This window comes from Vombatus ursinus, unplaced genomic scaffold (genome assembly GCF_900497805.2).
Source record: "Vombatus ursinus unplaced genomic scaffold, bare-nosed wombat genome assembly UNPS02014810.1, whole genome shotgun sequence".
NCBI classification, from domain to species: domain Eukaryota; kingdom Metazoa; phylum Chordata; class Mammalia; order Diprotodontia; family Vombatidae; genus Vombatus; species Vombatus ursinus.
Window position 1 is genome coordinate 708,491 of NW_020954588.1, and position 17,126 is coordinate 725,616.

The following is a 17,126-nucleotide window of genomic DNA, read 5'->3' on the forward strand; positions in this document are numbered from 1 at the left end:
CATCTGACTATTCTACAAATCAGGTGGAAATGTCATCTGGTCTCTGCTCTTCTGAAAAGACACTATCATTGAAAAAGAATATCCCTATTATTGATCCAGACTATTCTCTACTCAAAAAGATTCTGATAGTAATTCAATTCAATTCAACAAATACTTATTAAATATCTACTTTGGGTAAGACACTGCACTGGGCACTAGGAATATGACACAGATCCTGTCTTCAAAGAATTGAAAATATAGCAGACAAAATTAGACATGTGCACAATTAAGTATAAGACAAGGTGGCCTGTAAAAAGATAGAGTAGAAAGAGTCCTGGATGTGGCATCCCAAACCTGGGCTCAAAACTAAGTTCTTATCCTGACCACCTGTGTGACTTTGGGTAAATTCTTTAATGTCTTTGGGCTTCACTTTCCTCCTTCGTAAAGTGAGATTAGACTAGTTGGCAGATAGGTAGTAAATAGAGCTCTGGACTTGGAGTCAGAAAAATCTGAGTTTTAATCCTGCCTTAGACACTAACTAGCCATAGGTTCCTGGGCAAGTCATTTAACTTTAATGTTCTTATCTGCAAAATGAGGGCATTATCCTCATTGAAAACTATGACAAGATGATTGCTAAAGTCCTTTCCTTTAAATATTGATGGGAAGGTCCAATGTACAAAATATTACCTCAATCAGTAGGGCTAGACAATTAATCTGTGGAGCAATATGGTAGCAAATGTTCTCAAATGGACCATAAATTCCTTGAGGGCAAAGGCTATTTCACTTTTGTCTTCATATTTCACAAGGTCTGACATAGTGTAGTATGTGTTTAATAAATGTTTGTTGAATTGACTTATAAAAAATGAACATAATTGGGCTTCTCGGTCAACATGCCAGAGTGTGTGCTATAACTTAGCTGAGCTCTCCCGACATTCCCCTCCAAACAACTTTAGAATAATTCCTCAAATCAAAATTTGGAGCAACAGAAACAACAAAAGGTCTGAGTGACACATTTTTCTAACCTGGGACAACTTAGGAGGTTGACAGGAGAGGTCTATAGTACCAGCTGTGGCCTTTGGAGAGGGCTCTGACAGTGGCGGCAGCAGCTTTGGGAGCTCCCAGCGCAGAGATAGTAAAGGGATCAGATAACTGGTCAGAAAGAGATTACAGGGGACCCTTTTCTGGCACTGGGTGCAGCTGGCACTGATTGGCAACCCTATCGCCTATACACAATTCTAGGGTAGAGAAGAGTGCTTCTGGACAGTCACAAGGGAGCAGGAGCCCTGGTTGCAGTAATGAAGGAGAAAAGAGCACTAACATTTACAGCTGCAGGAATGCAAGGCACCTGGTCACAGTTCTAGGACGAAGAAAAGTGCTGGCCCTTGTGGCTGAAGGGGAGTAGGGGTCCTTTTTGGATAAAGACCAGAGAACAGACCAGGAGAGCAGTGACCACATCTCTCCCTGGATCACATTACCTTGGAAGTACAGAAAATTGGCAAAACCCCAGAAATAATTCTGAAAACAGCAGCATGAAAAAGCCTGAAGTTTGGGATAGTGTCTCCCCACTCCCAGGTGAGTAGAGCTCAACTTTACAAAAAGTTCAAAGTCAAGAAATAGGCTGGAAAAATAAGCAAACAATAAAAGATAATTTGACCATAAAAAGGTAGTATGGTGGCAGGGAAGACTAAGACACAAACTCAGAAGACAATAACGTGAAAATAGCTACAAGCAAAGCCTCAAAGAAAAATGCTAATTGGACACAAGTCCAACAAAAATACCTAGAAGAGTTAAAGAAAGAGATGAGAGTGGCAGAGGAAAAATTAAGAAAAGAAATGAGAGTGATACAAGGAAATTATGGAAAGAAAATTTAACAGCTTGGTAAAAGAGGCACAAAATTTCACTGAAGAGAACTTAAAAAAAGCAGAATTGGCCAAATGGAAAAAGAAATACAAAAACTCAGAGAAAAAAAATCCTTAAAAATTTGAATTGCATTGTCATGGTTCCTCCCATTAGTTCTAATTGTTCTTTACATGATAACTAATGGGAAATATGCCTAATATTAATGTGTAAGTAAGGCCTGTATCTGATTGCATGCCATCGTGGAAGGAGGAGAGGAGTGGGAGGAGGAGAAAATTTAAAACTCTTATAGAAAAACATTATAAGAAAAAAATCTTATGGAAGTGAATGTTGAAAACTAAACATAAATTATCAAAAAAAGGAAAAAAGAAAGAAAAATGAGAAAAAAATTGAATTGGTCAAGTGGAAGCTAATGACTCCATGAGACTTCAAGTCCAGAAATCTTAATAATAATAGGTAGCATTTTATATAGTACTTTATGGTCTGCTAATCATTTTACAAATATTAGATTATTTGATCTTCACAACAACCCTGGGAGGTAGGTGCTATTACTATCATTATTTTTACAGATGAGGAAACTGAGACAGATAGAGGTAAAGTGTCTTGCTCAAAGTCGCATGGCTAGTAAATGTCTGAGGCTGGATTTTAATTCAGGTCTTTCTGACTCCTGGCCCAGTGCTCTAGCCACTATACCACCTACCTGCCTCTTTCTATTACACCACAGAGAAGGTTCTATCATTTCATTATCTAGTTATTGAGTAAAATTATGTAAGTAAAATAGTTAACATACCTCACTGCCCAAGCAAATGGCATGTGGTATTTCCCCAACTTGCTGCAGAACTGCCTATTTGACTTTAATATCTTCTGCACATACTGAAAAGAGGAAAACAAGTTAGCAATGAACATCTAGCAACTTGTATATGGAAAATTATAATTAATCAATAAGTATTTCTCAAAAGCTTTCTATAGGCCAGGTACTGTTTTAGATTCTAGTGATAGAAATATAAAGAATGAAATAATCTCTACTCAAGAGGAGCTTATGTTACAATAGGGGAGGGGTAACATGCACCTATACCATATTTTACCACATAATTGTTTCAGATTTTATGACAACTTTTTGCAAAAAGTAGGGTGCGACCATTATATGAAGCTTTTAAAAATCGTGCTGGTTGGGCAGGTAGGTGGCACAGTGGATAGAGTTCTGGTTTGGAGTCAGGAGGACCTGAGTTCAAATCCAGTCCCAGACATATGATGCTTATTAGCTGTGTGACCCTGGACAAGCCTCACCGAAAAGCAAAAAAAAATCGTGCTGGTATTACTTTAAAATAATTTATTACTAAGTTGTATTTAGCGTAAGATTAGGATGTGTGGAATACTCGTGATGGGAAGATGCAAGTCTTACCATATTACATGACTTACTCATGGCAGCTTCCCCTGCTCTTTGCCTACAGCTCTTCATTGGGTTGAGTGATAATACTATTAGTACTGCAGGGCTCTAGACATACCGCTGCAAGGTGGCTTTTGGAAATATACTGACAATGCAAATACGCTGAGAATTCTAGGCTGGAGGCTCACAATGTGTGAGAGATAGATGCGTATCCATATGGTCCTGGTGAATACAACGCTGCTCTGTTTACCTTTTAAGTGGCATGACAAACAGAATTATACCGCGTGAGGATTACTCACTGAAAGATTATAAACCCATTTTTGGACTGGGTGCAAAGATTATGTGGTGGCAATGATTATGCTGTGAAATACGGTATAAGCATATTCAGAATAAATCCAAATAAGTACATAATAGTTGCAACAAGACAGTTTGGGAGGGGCAACACTAGCAGTTGGGAGATCAGGAAAGGCTTTGTGCAGGAGTTGGTCTTTAAGTTTTGTCTTTTTAAAGGAAGATTGGGACAAGGTAAGGACGGAATACTTTCCAGGCATGGGGGATGGAGCAAAGCAAAGACAATGAGGTGGAACAAAGCAAGGACAGTCTTGTCCTTGGCTGACTTGAAGAGTATGAGAAAGGGATCGACAAGAGATCAGAAAAATGACTTGAAGCTCCATCGTGAAGGGCTTTAAGCTAAATGAAGGAGAAAGTATTTTATCCCAGAGGCATTTTTTCCTTTCAAATTCACTCAGTAAAAGTTTGTTATAAGAACTTTTCTACCCCATGCATTCAGTTATTCTGTGGATCAAATGATGTTCCCTCTGTACTCCCTCCTTCTCCCTCTTGGATCCCATGGGCAATATCCTTCTCTCCAACCCTGGCTCTTTACCAATTAAGAAAAACCTTCACAAAATCTCGAAAGTAAAGATTTCTCAAATTCATAGCCTTGGCACACACAATACCTTTATTCATTATTTTCATAGTTCATATTGAAGGGAGTATTATTAAAACATTAAACATTACCCCAAATGGAAAATTCCCCATGCACTCAAATCCAGTTGCTCTAAAATAACTTTCCCATGCAAAATACGTTATTTTTTAATCTTCATGAATATTTCACTAATGGGATATTTTTCCAAATTGGCCTTTCAGATTTGATGACTGACCAATAAACATTTGGTTTTCTTGTCATTTCTTTTAAGGAAAGAAATGGAAGAAATGTTTAGAAAACTTTGCTAATTACCTTGTTGGAGTCTGGATTTTTAATATAAGGTTCAGCACCACTGGCGATATTTCCCATAAGCACTTTTTCAATCTTGGCCACCAAAACAATGTCAGAGTGTGGGTTACTTACAGAAAATATAGCCTATATGAACAAAATCAAGGAACATTAATAAGTACCCACATTATAATAAAGTTGTTTGCAAAGTTCCACTTAGAATTGAAAACTTCATGGCATCCTTGTTTGGTCCCCCCAAAGAATCCCATTTGTTGGTAATAATAGAGTTACAAAAGTCTTCTGCATAATCAAGGGGAAACAAAATGGTGACCTGCTTTGGATACTTCAGCCATTCTTCAGGAAATCCCTTGACATGTGGTTCTTCCGACTGTTTGGGGCTAACTGTGTCAATATTGCCATTTTCCAAGGCCACTGAAGCACCTGAAACCATCTGTCGAACAAGTGTATGGTTCAGATCCACATTAAAATCTGCAGAAATTTTTCTGTTGTCTCTGGTATCATAAAGGGCCAGGCTCACAAAGAAAGGTTCAATCTGGAAGCAAAATGAAAGACCAGATGGTTAATAAACATTCCCCCCAAGACGTGCAAAGTTGCCTATAAAGTCACATGGGGAAGACAATAGTGATGTTAGAGACACAATGCTTTACTTAACAGGAAGAACTCGAGAAAAAATTTGACCTAAGGTGATCCCTAAGACTCCTTTCTCTTTGTAGAAAATTTCATTTAATAAACTTTTGTTGGGCAGCTAGGTGGCGCAGTGATAGAGCTCTGGTCTTGGAGTCGGGAGGACCTGAGTTCAAATCCAAACTCAGACATTTGACACTTACTAGCTATGTGACCCTGGGAAAGTCACTTAACCCCAATTGCCTCACCAAAAAGGAAATAAATAAACTTTTGTTAAGCACTTACTATATACACAAGGCACTCAGTGTTTGGGAAGGATGAAAAACAGTAACAGTCCCTGCTCTTAAGGAGCTTACAATCTACTAGGACAGTTATAACTTGTATCTAGACAAGCATAATTCGAAGTAGAGTGTTATATGAATGAAGCAAAGGAGCAATAAAGATAAGGTACTCTAAGAAAATTTGAGCAGTAATAATAGCTAACTTTTAGGCAACACGTAATATGTGCCATGTAGTGTGCTAAGCACTTAATTATTATCTCATCTCATTCTCACAACAACACTGGGAGATAGATGGTGTTATTATCCACATTTTACAGATGAAGAAACTAAGGCAAACAGGTTAAGTGACTGGTCCGAGGTCACACAGCTAGTACGTGTCTGAGGCCAGATTTGAACCCAGGAAGATGAGTCTTCCCGACTCCAGGCCCTGCACTCTATCCACTGCTCCACCTAGCTGCCCCTTCAGGTTGCTTATCAGGGGGTTACTATCGAACAGTTTGGTATAATGGAAAAAATGCTGAACTAAGGATCAAGATATTACTACAGTCAAATCCTTTCTCAGATATGTTATTGGACAATTGAAAACTTGGTTGCCTCATCTATAAAATGAGGTTAATAATATTTAGATCTCAGATTTAGAGAGGGATGGGATATTAGTCTCCCATTTCATAGATGAGGAAATAGAGGCATAGAGGGTGACTTCCCCAAAGTTCCATAGTCAGTAAGTGTCCGAAGCAGGATTCTAACTCTGGTGCAGTGGAAAGAACGCTGTGTTTCAAATCAGAGGACATGGGTTCAAATTCCAGTCTTACCACTCACTACCCGCCCTTCTCTTACCTGGTCCTGTTTCTGCAGCTGTCAAATGAGGAGGTGGATGCAATGATCACTGAGGAGTCCTGTCAGGTCTAAATCTTTGCTTTGTGTGTACTGTTCAGCACATAGCATGGTGCCTTAGATTCAATATATACTTTAGATGATATTTTGTTAATGACTCCACTCTTTTCAATTTCTAAACCTCCCTTGCTCTTATTCTATAGTCAGGGGTTGGCCTTAAAAATGGTACTCATGCTTCCGCTTGCTCTCTCCAAACCACTTGCCCACCTTCGTTTCCTTTCCCTCGGAATCCTTGGATTCTCAGAATCCCTAAGTCATTTTTATAAACAACAGCAGACTCCCAAGAGCTCCCAGACTCAATTTCAGGAGATACAGATATAGTCTAACTGTATCTTCATTTCTAGCTGCTTCAGCCTCACTTGGGATGAAGATCAAAACAAGCTGGCTAGATCATGTTTTTACAGGGATATAAATAGATGCTCTATGGTTGCACATCACAAAATACCATGATCTCCCAAGAAACCAAAACTGGAGGTCATCCAAAGGGCAATGAAAAGCTGCAAAGTGGATGTAAGCAGGATGTGGTCCATTACCCAACTACAGATTCTACACAGAAAATAGCATGAAAGATAGAATCACAAAGATGTCAGACAAAAAGGAGGGGTGGGCCAGTCATGGAGTGAGAATGGGGAAAAATATATGTGTAGGCTATGTGCTCTTTCAGCACTCAAGGCACAGAGACAATGGCCTTCAGCACATGGGATGGATACCCCTGTGGGAGATTAATGGGATGACATGGGCAGGAATTACATAGAATAGAAGCATATGGATGAGTTGCAATCTGTACTGTGGGAGGGTATACCCACGTGGATGAAATCATTGATGCATTGGAGCATAACTAGATATTAGATATAGGATTCTAAAGATAAAAAATGTCTACCATGTAGAACATGATTAAATGAATACCTGGTATAATGGTACAAGCACTAAACTTGGAGCACTGAATAGAGTGATGGACTCATAGTCAAGAAGACCTGAGTTCAAGTATAGCCTCAGACACTTATTAGCTGCATGACTCTGGGTATGTTCCTTAACATCTGTTTGCCTGTTTGCCTCACGTAGGTGAATAGCACCTACGTTCCAGGGGTGTTGTGACGATCAAATGAGCTATTTGTAGAATGCTTCCAAGCTCTATATAAATATTTTTGTTGTTGTTGTTTTTCTGTTCCAGCCTTTATACTTACTAGTCAAGCCACTAACATCTCTAAGATTATTTCCTCATCTGTAAAATGAGTATAATAACTGTATTACTTACATGAGAAAAGCACTATATTAATATCATTACTACTTTTTGAAATGAATCAATGGCTATGAAATATTGACCTATCACAAAAAAATGTGTATCAAAAGAGGGCAGTGGATAGAGCACTGAACCTGGAGTCGGGAAAACCCAAATTCAAATCTGACCTCAGACACTTATTAGCTATGTGACCCTGGGCAAGTCACAACCCTGCTTGCCTCAGTTTCCTCATCTGTAAAATGAGCTAGAGAAGGAAATGGCAAACTACTCCAGTACCTCTGCCAAAAAAACCCCAACTGGTATCACAAAGACTTATAACCTGTAAACTGTTATAACCAGCATTATAAGCAGGTTACATGAGAATCAGAGATTTAGAACTGACTGGAATAGATCTTAGAGGCCATGTAGTCCAGTCCTCTAATTTGACAAATGAAGAACTTTGGTCTAGTGACATTAAATGATTTGGCTAATATCACACTGGAGATCAGTGGCAGAAGTATGGTTCAACCTCTGACTCCAAAGTCAGTGCTCTTTCCATTATACTACCTCCCAATACAGCTACAACTAGCATTCAAGATATTCAATGAAAAGAAGCAATATGGCATATTAGATAACAAGCTGGACTCAGATTCAGAAGGGCGGGATTCAAATTCTGTCTCTGATACATCCTGGGATCCTTTACATACATCTTCTTTAGCCCTGATAATAACCTTATTGTGTAGGTGCTGTTTTTATCTACATTTTATATTTGATTAAATTGAGGAAAAATTAAATGACTTGACTGTAGTTATATAGCTAGTAAATGTCTGAGGCAAGATTCAAACTAAGATAAAAATTGTAGATACCACCAAAGTAATCTCATTTAAGAAATATTTTGCACTGAAGCTATAGCCTGGCTAAGGCTAATATAGAAAACTATGTGAGCAATAACAAAGACAGGTCTTCTTGGCTCCACATCCAGATGTATATGTATATATATATATCTATTGTTGTTCAATAGTTTTCAGTTGTGTCCAACTCTTCTTAGTTTTAGGTTTCCTTGGCAAAAATACTGGAATGGTTTGCCACTTCCTTCTCCAGCTCATTTTACAGATGATGAAACTGAGGTAAATACGGTAAAATGACTTGTCCAGGGTCACCCAGCTCCTAGGTGTCTGAGGCCAGATTTGAATTCAGGAAGATGAGTCTTTCTAATTCCAGGCCTGGCACTCTAGCTGCACCGTCTAGCTGCCCTGTATATCTCTATGTCGACATCTACATCTATGTCTACATCTACATCTATGTCTTTGTTAACGTCTATATCTATTTCCATCATCTGCATATACATCTATATTGTTTCTATCTCTATCATCTATATATCTAAATTGACTCTATCTCTACATCTCTATCCATCTATCTATATCAATATCTCATGCTGTATCTTTGACTTTTAAACATACAAGGCTACCCCAAGATAAAATTTTGTACATCACCAAGGTAATCTCATTTGATAAATAGTTTTGACTGGGGATATAGCCTGGCAATGGCTCACTAATATAGAAACTATGCAAGCAATAACTGAGATGGGAATTCACATATATGTATAATGCCAAGGAAAAGAAAAGATTGCTTAATGCTTTCATCTCATGCAATTGTTGCCTTTTGAATTTCATTTCTATTTACCTGAATGAAAACAAGTGGTTGACTTTGAAATTTTTGCTGGAAATTAAATCTGCTATGGTGAAGGGGTTTATTCAGTTTGATCTCTCTTTTCTTCTCAAAAGTCAAATGTATCTCCCTCAGTACTAGTCTTTCAGTAAGATTTTGCCAGGAATGAGGTGCTGTTAGAACACTCTTAGTCTTGGGCTTTATGTTTGCAATGCAGATTTTTCTTTATTCTTCTTTCAAATAAGCCAATGAAAATTTAAATACAGCCTAAATGCAAATAAAGCAATAATGGAAATTCTACATTTCACCAGCCTTTCTTGTTTTATTAAGGGATCCATGCTTAATTGCAAAAACAACAATATGAAGACGTCATTCACTTTATAGTCTAACAGACTCTTTAACATAAGCTTATTTTACCTATTTATTTTTTTACATTCATTTCAAAACAAAAATTTTGAGTTCCACATTCTCTCCATTTCTACCATCCCTCTCCTAGCCATTGTGAATGCAAGCAATATGATATCAATTATTTATGTAAAATCATGCAAAACATATTTCCATATTAGCCATGTTGGGAAAAAAAACACAAGAAAAAGCAAGAAACATAATGGAAGTGAAAAAAAGTATGCTTCAATCTGCACTCAGAGTTCATCAGTTCTCTCTCTGAAAGTGGATAGCATTTCTCAACATGGGTCTTTTGGAATTGTCTTGGGATCATTGTCTTGATCAGAGTAGCTAAGTCTTTCACAGTCAATCATCATTACAATATTGCTGTTACTGTGTACAATGTTCTCCTGGTTTTGCTCATTTCTCTTTGCTTCAGTTTCTATATGTCTTCCTAGGTTTTTCTGAAACCATCCTGCATGTCCTATCTTACAGTATAATACTGTTTCATTACAATCATATACCACAACTTTTTCAAACATTTCCCAATTGATGGACCACACTGTAGGCTTATTAAGGAATGACTGAACAAATTATGGTAGATGAGGTAATGAAATACTACTATGTCATAAGAAATGATTAAAGGAATTGTTTTAGAGAATCCTGGGAAGACTTATATGAACTGATGGAGAGTGAAGAAAGCAGAACTAGGAAAACAATACATACAATAACAACAACACTGGAAAGACAAGCAACTTTGAAAGTTTTAAGAATTTTGATGAATTCAATGAATAAACATGATGCTAGAGGACAAGTGATGCAGCATCTATCCAATCTCTTAAAGGTATGGTCAATTCAGGAATTTATTTTGCTTAGCTATATATATTTATTCCAAGGGTTTTGTCCTTCCTTCCTTTTTTCTTTGTTTCTTTGTTTCTTTCTTTCAAAATGGGAGTCAGGAAGATAGGAGAAAGAGAAAATAGATTTTTTTGTTAACTGAAAATAAAATTAAATCCAAGAAGTTCCTTCAAGGAATTCCTTAGAAACTTATGGATCCAAAGTAAAAATTAGCCCATCAGCAAAGGTAGTTCAATTCAGGTTTCAAAAACAATAATATGATTTTCAAAATGTCTATTTGATTAAAAGACATTTTTTTTAGGCAATTGGGGTTAAGTGACTTGCCCAGGGTCACACAGCTAGTAAGTGTCAAGTGTTTGGTCTGAGGCTGGATTTGAATTCAGGTCCTCCTGACTTCAGGGTGGGTGCTCCATCCACTGTGCTGCCTAGCTTCCCCTCATTGACTTTTTTTTAATCAGGGAGGTGTGGGAGAGAAGAGGAAAATAGCTATTAGATGGGGATTTTATTTAAAATGGCAAATTATCTGTCATTTAATCAATATCAGGAACTGCCAGTGTTGGAACTACCACTAAGTAGGTTGCAGATCATCAATTATGTAGATCATCAAGTATGCAGATCAGCAAATATGCAGATCATCAATAGACAATACCTAGGCCAGGGATGGGGAACCTTTGGCCTTGAGGCCACATGTGGCCTGCTACGTCCTTGGATGTGGTCCTTTGACTGAGTCCAAGTTTTACAGAACAAATCCTTTTATTAAGGGGATTTGTTTTGTGAAGTTTGGATTCAATCAAAGTGCTGCAGTTGAGGACCTAGAGGGTCACATGTGACCTTGAGGCCACAGGTTCCCCACTCCTGACCTAGGCATTTTCCTGAGGCCCTCTCAAAGGTGTCAGATAGTCATATAGCGAGTAAGGAGTCAGATGTTGTACTTGAATCCAAGTCTTTCAGACTTTAAGCCCATCACTCTATTCATTATGTATTACAAAGAAATATATTAGGAATCAGACTATATACAGAGGGCTTATTAATGGGCAAATAATCAGTCACTTATTTTTGCAGCAACACACAATTTTTAGCAAACACTAGCATCAACTGGTGTTCAATGTGTGGAAGAGAAAATATTTTTTCTTTCCCTTCCTACTAATTAGAAACTGCTAGTTATCCCTCCTTCCTTCCAATATAACCCACATACTGGCAACCTCACACACATGTAATATACACATATGTATGTACATACACACATGCATATATGTATTCATATTGTTGTTCCTGTTCTGTTGTGTTTGACTCTTCGTGACCCCACGGACCATATAACATGCCAGACCCTTCTATCCTCCACTATCTCTCAAAGTCTGTCCAAGTTCCTGTTCCTTGTTTCCATGATACTATCTATCCATCTCATCCTTGCCAACCCCTTTTCCTTTTGCCTTCAATGTTTCACACACACACACACACACACACACACACACACACACACACACTCATATGCCCACCCAATATCAGAATATAAATAAGAGCATTCCACTGTGAGAGAAAGTCTGACTCTGAAGGAAGACAAAATGTGTCAAATAACTAGAAACAGTCAGAAATACAACTTTTCCTTTGATGCATTATGTTGGCACAATAAGGAATATTTTTTTCTGGCTAGAGATTTACTAGCTGCTATTCCACAGTGTGGGGGTCTAGAAACTCTTGGGATTATTAAGCCCACCCTGAGAAGAAGCATAATAACCAAGGGGAGCAGGACATTAATTAATCATGCTTATATCTGGAGTTAGGAAGGCCAACTCGGGGCGCTCTCAACATATCAATAGATGAAATAACCAATACCAACTTACATTAGTCAATGGATCATTTTCATTCTCAGTCACGCATCCCTGAAGATTTAAATTGAGAGAATTGCAAACAGTCATAAATCTCTTGGCTGCCTTTTCTTCGAATGGCCTGATCTTGGATTCTGTTTCCAAGAGATCCTTTTTCTGAAGTTTTAAGGCCTTAAAAAAAAGAAAAAAAAATGAAAAATTGACTCACCTATCATCTACTTCTACACTCTCAATCTAAATGATAATCTCTGATTTTACAGATTCACATTTGTTAAGTGCATTAAAGTCTAACTTACGTCTATGTCTGGATCCAGGGAGAACAGATTTAGCCTCTCCATATTTCGAGACATTTTAACAGTTTCTTCTGTTTCTGTGAGGTACTGTGAAAAAACAAACAGATATTCATTAACAGATATTCAGATACCTGTGACCTTCCCCCAAACCCTCCCTTTCCCCTTAACCCCCACAAGAAGTCATTCCCCCATTGACATCCCCGCTTCCATTCTCAGGTCAAATCTTGGAAAACTTCTGTGTTTCCATTTTTTAACTTGGGCATGTTCAGTTGGTGACATGCACTTGGGAATATTGGAATTTTGGGGGGGAATATCTCCATATAAATATTATGTTAAATTTTTTTTATCATTTATAGAATCATAGAAAGTTGGATCTTGAAGGAACCTTATAGGCCATCCTATTCAAACTACCCATTTTAAAGATGGAGAAAGAGAAGTAAAAGCAATTTCCTGAGGTTGCATATAGGAGCAAACATAACTAAAAACCCTCTTGATAGAATTATCCTCCCCTCCCCCACCCCATACCCTCAGTTAATTACTTTTGCGAATTCTGGATGCAAGTTGTTCTCTGAAGACTCTGTTTCTTCCGATGTGCATTCACAAGTCATAGAATTTTCCAGAGAATCTTTAAAAGACACATCAGAAAACCAAATAATTTATAAATTATTTATTTAGTATTTTATTTTCCCCAATTGTATGTAAAAACAATTTTAACATTTGTTTTTAAAATTCTGAGTTCCAAATTTTCTTCTTTCCTTCTTTCCCATCCGTCTCATTGAGAAGGCAAGCAATTTGATAAAGGTTACACATGAAGAGTAATCCAAAACATATTTTTGTATTAGTCATATTGTAAAAGAAAACATAGACCAAAAAAAAAAACCTCAAGAAAGATAAAGAAAGTAATAAAAAAAAGTGTGGTTTGATCTATATTCAGATACCACCATTCTTTCTCTGGGGATGAATAGCATTTTTCATCATAAGTCCTTCAGAGTTGTCTTGAATCATTGTATTGCTGAGAAGAGCTAAGTCATTCACAGTTAATTATCCCACAATATTGCTATTACTGTGTACAATGTCCTCCTGGTTCTACTCTTTTCACTTTGCATCAGTTCATGTAAGTCTTTCCAGGTTTTTCTGAGAGCATTTAGCTCTCAGAAAACCAATCATTAATGTTACCACTAAAGTATACCCAGGTTAGAGTTGCAGAGCTGGGTATACTCATTTGGACTCAGACCCTGCTCTGTATTAATTAAAGTTTATTGTGTCTCACCTCTTCCCCTCACTACATGACAACCTATGGGCCTATGTCCCCTTATCTGTACACTGAAGGTGTTGGAATTGCTGCCCATTGGGGTTGCTTCCAGCCTTAGCCCTATGATTCTATAATCATCATTTCCTAGGTTGCCTTTTGTTGAATCTTCTGACCTTATACTTGGCCCCAGGACTTAGATTTGCCCTCCATTCAGAGTCACTACAGGGTTCACCCTCCAATCCCACTGGTCCTGTACTGCAGGACAGGCTATCAGAGACCTTTGTGTTTTGAGGTGTTTATCAAATAAACTTCCCTTATGGTTTGAATCATTCAGTTTAGGTCTAGGCACTGCCCCTCTTTGAAACCAGGGCTCTCTAGATGCTTGGACACCTTATGTTGGCATTGTCAACAAACGAGTCTCTTTCCCTTTCCTCTTCAGCCTTGGCTATGTCAGAAAAGGGAGAAGAAGCAATAAGAAATATCCATGTATGAGGAAGGAGGAAAGGAGGAGAGAAGTATGTTCTATGAGTCTGAGATTTCCTCTTCTCATTTAAGCAAGAGGTGCAAATGGGCTTAAGCTATTTATATCTGAACTCTTCTCCTCTATTAGATTTCTAGGTGGCACAATGGATGTAGAGTAATAGACTAGGGATCAGGAAGACTTGAGTTCAATTTCTACTTCAGACACTTACAAATTGTGTGATGCTGCACAAGTCACAACCTTTCTTTGCCTCAGTTTCCTCAACTGTAAAATGGGGATAATACTAGCATCTACCTCACAGGTAGATTTGATCTGAAGATCAAATGAGATAATATTTGTAAAAAGAGCTTAGTACAGTGCCTGGAACCTACAATGTGCTAGGTAAATGGCTATCCTCCTGTCCCTTTCCTTTTACCTTTCTCTCACATGAGGCAGACCAATTAGGAGGCTTTTATAATAGTTCAGGCAATGAGGTAATGAAGGCCTGAACTAGAGTGGTGGCTTTGTGAGTGGAGGAAAGGGCCCATATTGGGAAGGTAGAAACAAGATTTGACAGCAGATTAGATATATGTGGTGACTGAGGATAATATGATATGATCTTGGAATGTATGTATGTAATATGGTATGATCTTGGAAACCAGCAGGCTGTGGTGCCTTTGACAGAAACAGGGATGTCTGAGGTGTTAGAGAGTCTGTGGAAAAGAGAATTAGTTCTGTTTTGGATGTGTTGACTTTGAGATACACATAGGACGTCTAGCTGGAAATATCCTAAAGGCAGCTGGTGAGGTGTAACTGCAGTAGAGCTGAGAGGCTATAATCAGGTCTGTCTGGGTATCATCTTCGTAGGGAAGATAATTGAACTCACAGGAGCTCTTGAGATCACCAGGTGAGATAGTATAAGGCAAAAGGAGAAGAGGACATGGGAAAGAGCCTTTGGGGACACCCCTGGGCAAAACATGCACATGAACAAGCAAAGAAGATTGAGAAGCAGCTGACCAGATAGGAGAGTACCAAGAGAGATCAGATTTGGAAGAAAAGTTGGAAAAATATATAACTAGAGGATTCATTATATTAAACATATTTTATAATATTAATAATCTTGGGGGCAGTTAGGTGGCACAGTGGATAGAGCACCAGCCCTGAAGTCAGGAGGACCTGAGTTCAAATCTGGCCTCAGACCAAACATTTGACACTTACTAGCTGTGTGACCCTGGGCAAGTCACTTAACCCCAATTGCCTAAATATATATACATATACATATACATATATACACACATATATACATATATTAATAATCTTGTTGTTCAGTTAAGTCTGACTCTTTATGTCTTCATTTGGGGTTTTCTTGGCAAAGATACTGGAGTGGTTTGCCATTTACTTTTCCAGCTCATTTAACAGATGAAGAAATAGGCAAATAGGGTTAAGTGACTTGCCCAGGGTCACTCAGCTCAAAAGTGTCTGAGGCTAGATTTGAACTCAGGTCTTCCTGACTCCAGGCCCAGAACTCTATCCACTGCACCACCCAGCTCTCCTATAATAATAATAAATAATAATAATAGTCACTAGTATTTATGTAATGGTTTAAAGTTTGCAAAGCCTTTTTACAAATATCTCATTCAATCTTCATGACAAATTTGGGGGTAGATGCTATTAGTATCCCTATTTTAACAGATGAGGGATTTAAGGCAGTGAAAGGTTAAGTGACTTGCCTAGCACCACATAGCTAGTAAGATTCTGAATTCAGATTTGAACTCAGTTTTTCTTGTCTCCACAACCAATGCTCTATCTGCTATACTGCTAGCCATTTATGGATATATGAATATTTGCATTATCAATGCCTTAAAAAATCAACCTGAGGGAGTTCTATTACTTGGTTCTAATATCAGGTCATAAAATGTGATGTATTTCCTGAGAAATGTCATGATCCATTAGCTGGTTTCTGAAATAATGTTTGCCGTGTTTCCTATAGGTGACTCCCAACAACTGCTATTGAAATATTATCTCAAATTACTGTCAATCAACTGGAAAAAATGCTCATTTGCAGTCCCCGCCATTATTAAGTCAATGTAAAGATCTAGGGGATGATTTACGGAAATGGATACCTCTGGGATGGATGGGTTAGAGGTAGAAATCTATTTGAGCTGGTGGCAGTTTAAATGAACTAACTGACCCTAAATAAGGAGTCTCCTTTCAGTATGAGAAGAAATGGGGGCACATCTGTTTCTCACCCAGCCTGAGATCTGTGAGGTCCGCACTCTTCCTTTCTTGAAGGGGCCCCTCAGGATTTATTTGGAGGATTTTGTTGAGAGTGTGAATCCATTCATCCATATCCAGCTCTGTTTCAGCCGCCAGCACAAAATATGTCAGGTCATTCATTTTCAATTCAAAGGCGTATTTTCTTAGTCTGTTATTCTGCAGTATCAAAGGCAAAGAAAAGAAAGGTTTCAATAATTACCCTAAGAAACAAGGGAGAAAGGAGTCTCTAAGAGAGAAAAGAAAAAAAAAGAATTTATACATGAGTTTTTCACACAATGGCAAATAGCTAAGTAGCAGAATTATGAGACCCTTCAAATAGCAAAGTATAGAGTGGTTGTTATGCTCAATGCCCTTCAATGTCCCATTTCTGAAGGGTATTCCATTGGGTACTATGGTATGAATCCATGATCACATCATGTATTCTTTCTACCCCTGTAGATGGCAAACCCATCCATACCTTCTGATATTGTCCAACAGTGTCATCTGCATCTTACCATAAATACACTATTGTGGAGCCATTCAATGCTTTGGTTCTTTTAATATTTCATAACTATCACTGTAGCCCTTAGTTTGTCCTTCTCTTATCCTTTATTCTCATTATGTGATCAGCTCATTCCTTTTCCCTTTCAT

General features: G+C 38.0%; 1 protein-coding gene across 4 annotated transcripts in view; it reads right to left on the reverse strand.

Annotated features, from left to right (window-relative positions):
• Positions 1 to 17,126, reverse strand: part of DOCK10 (dedicator of cytokinesis 10) — a 273,934-nt gene that overhangs the window by 111,776 nt on the left and 145,032 nt on the right. For all 4 annotated transcript variants that reach the window (XM_027875937.1, XM_027875940.1, XM_027875941.1 and 1 more), the window contains exons 8-14: positions 16,469 to 16,652; positions 13,047 to 13,132; positions 12,511 to 12,594; positions 12,230 to 12,385; positions 4,771 to 4,992; positions 4,464 to 4,586; positions 2,627 to 2,709 (exon numbers count right to left, since the gene is read on the reverse strand). In XM_027875937.1, coding sequence (XP_027731738.1) covers positions 2,627 to 2,709; positions 4,464 to 4,586; positions 4,771 to 4,992; positions 12,230 to 12,385; positions 12,511 to 12,594; positions 13,047 to 13,132; positions 16,469 to 16,652 — 938 coding nt within the window. The remainder of the gene's footprint in view (positions 1 to 2,626; positions 2,710 to 4,463; positions 4,587 to 4,770; positions 4,993 to 12,229; positions 12,386 to 12,510; positions 12,595 to 13,046; positions 13,133 to 16,468; positions 16,653 to 17,126) is intronic.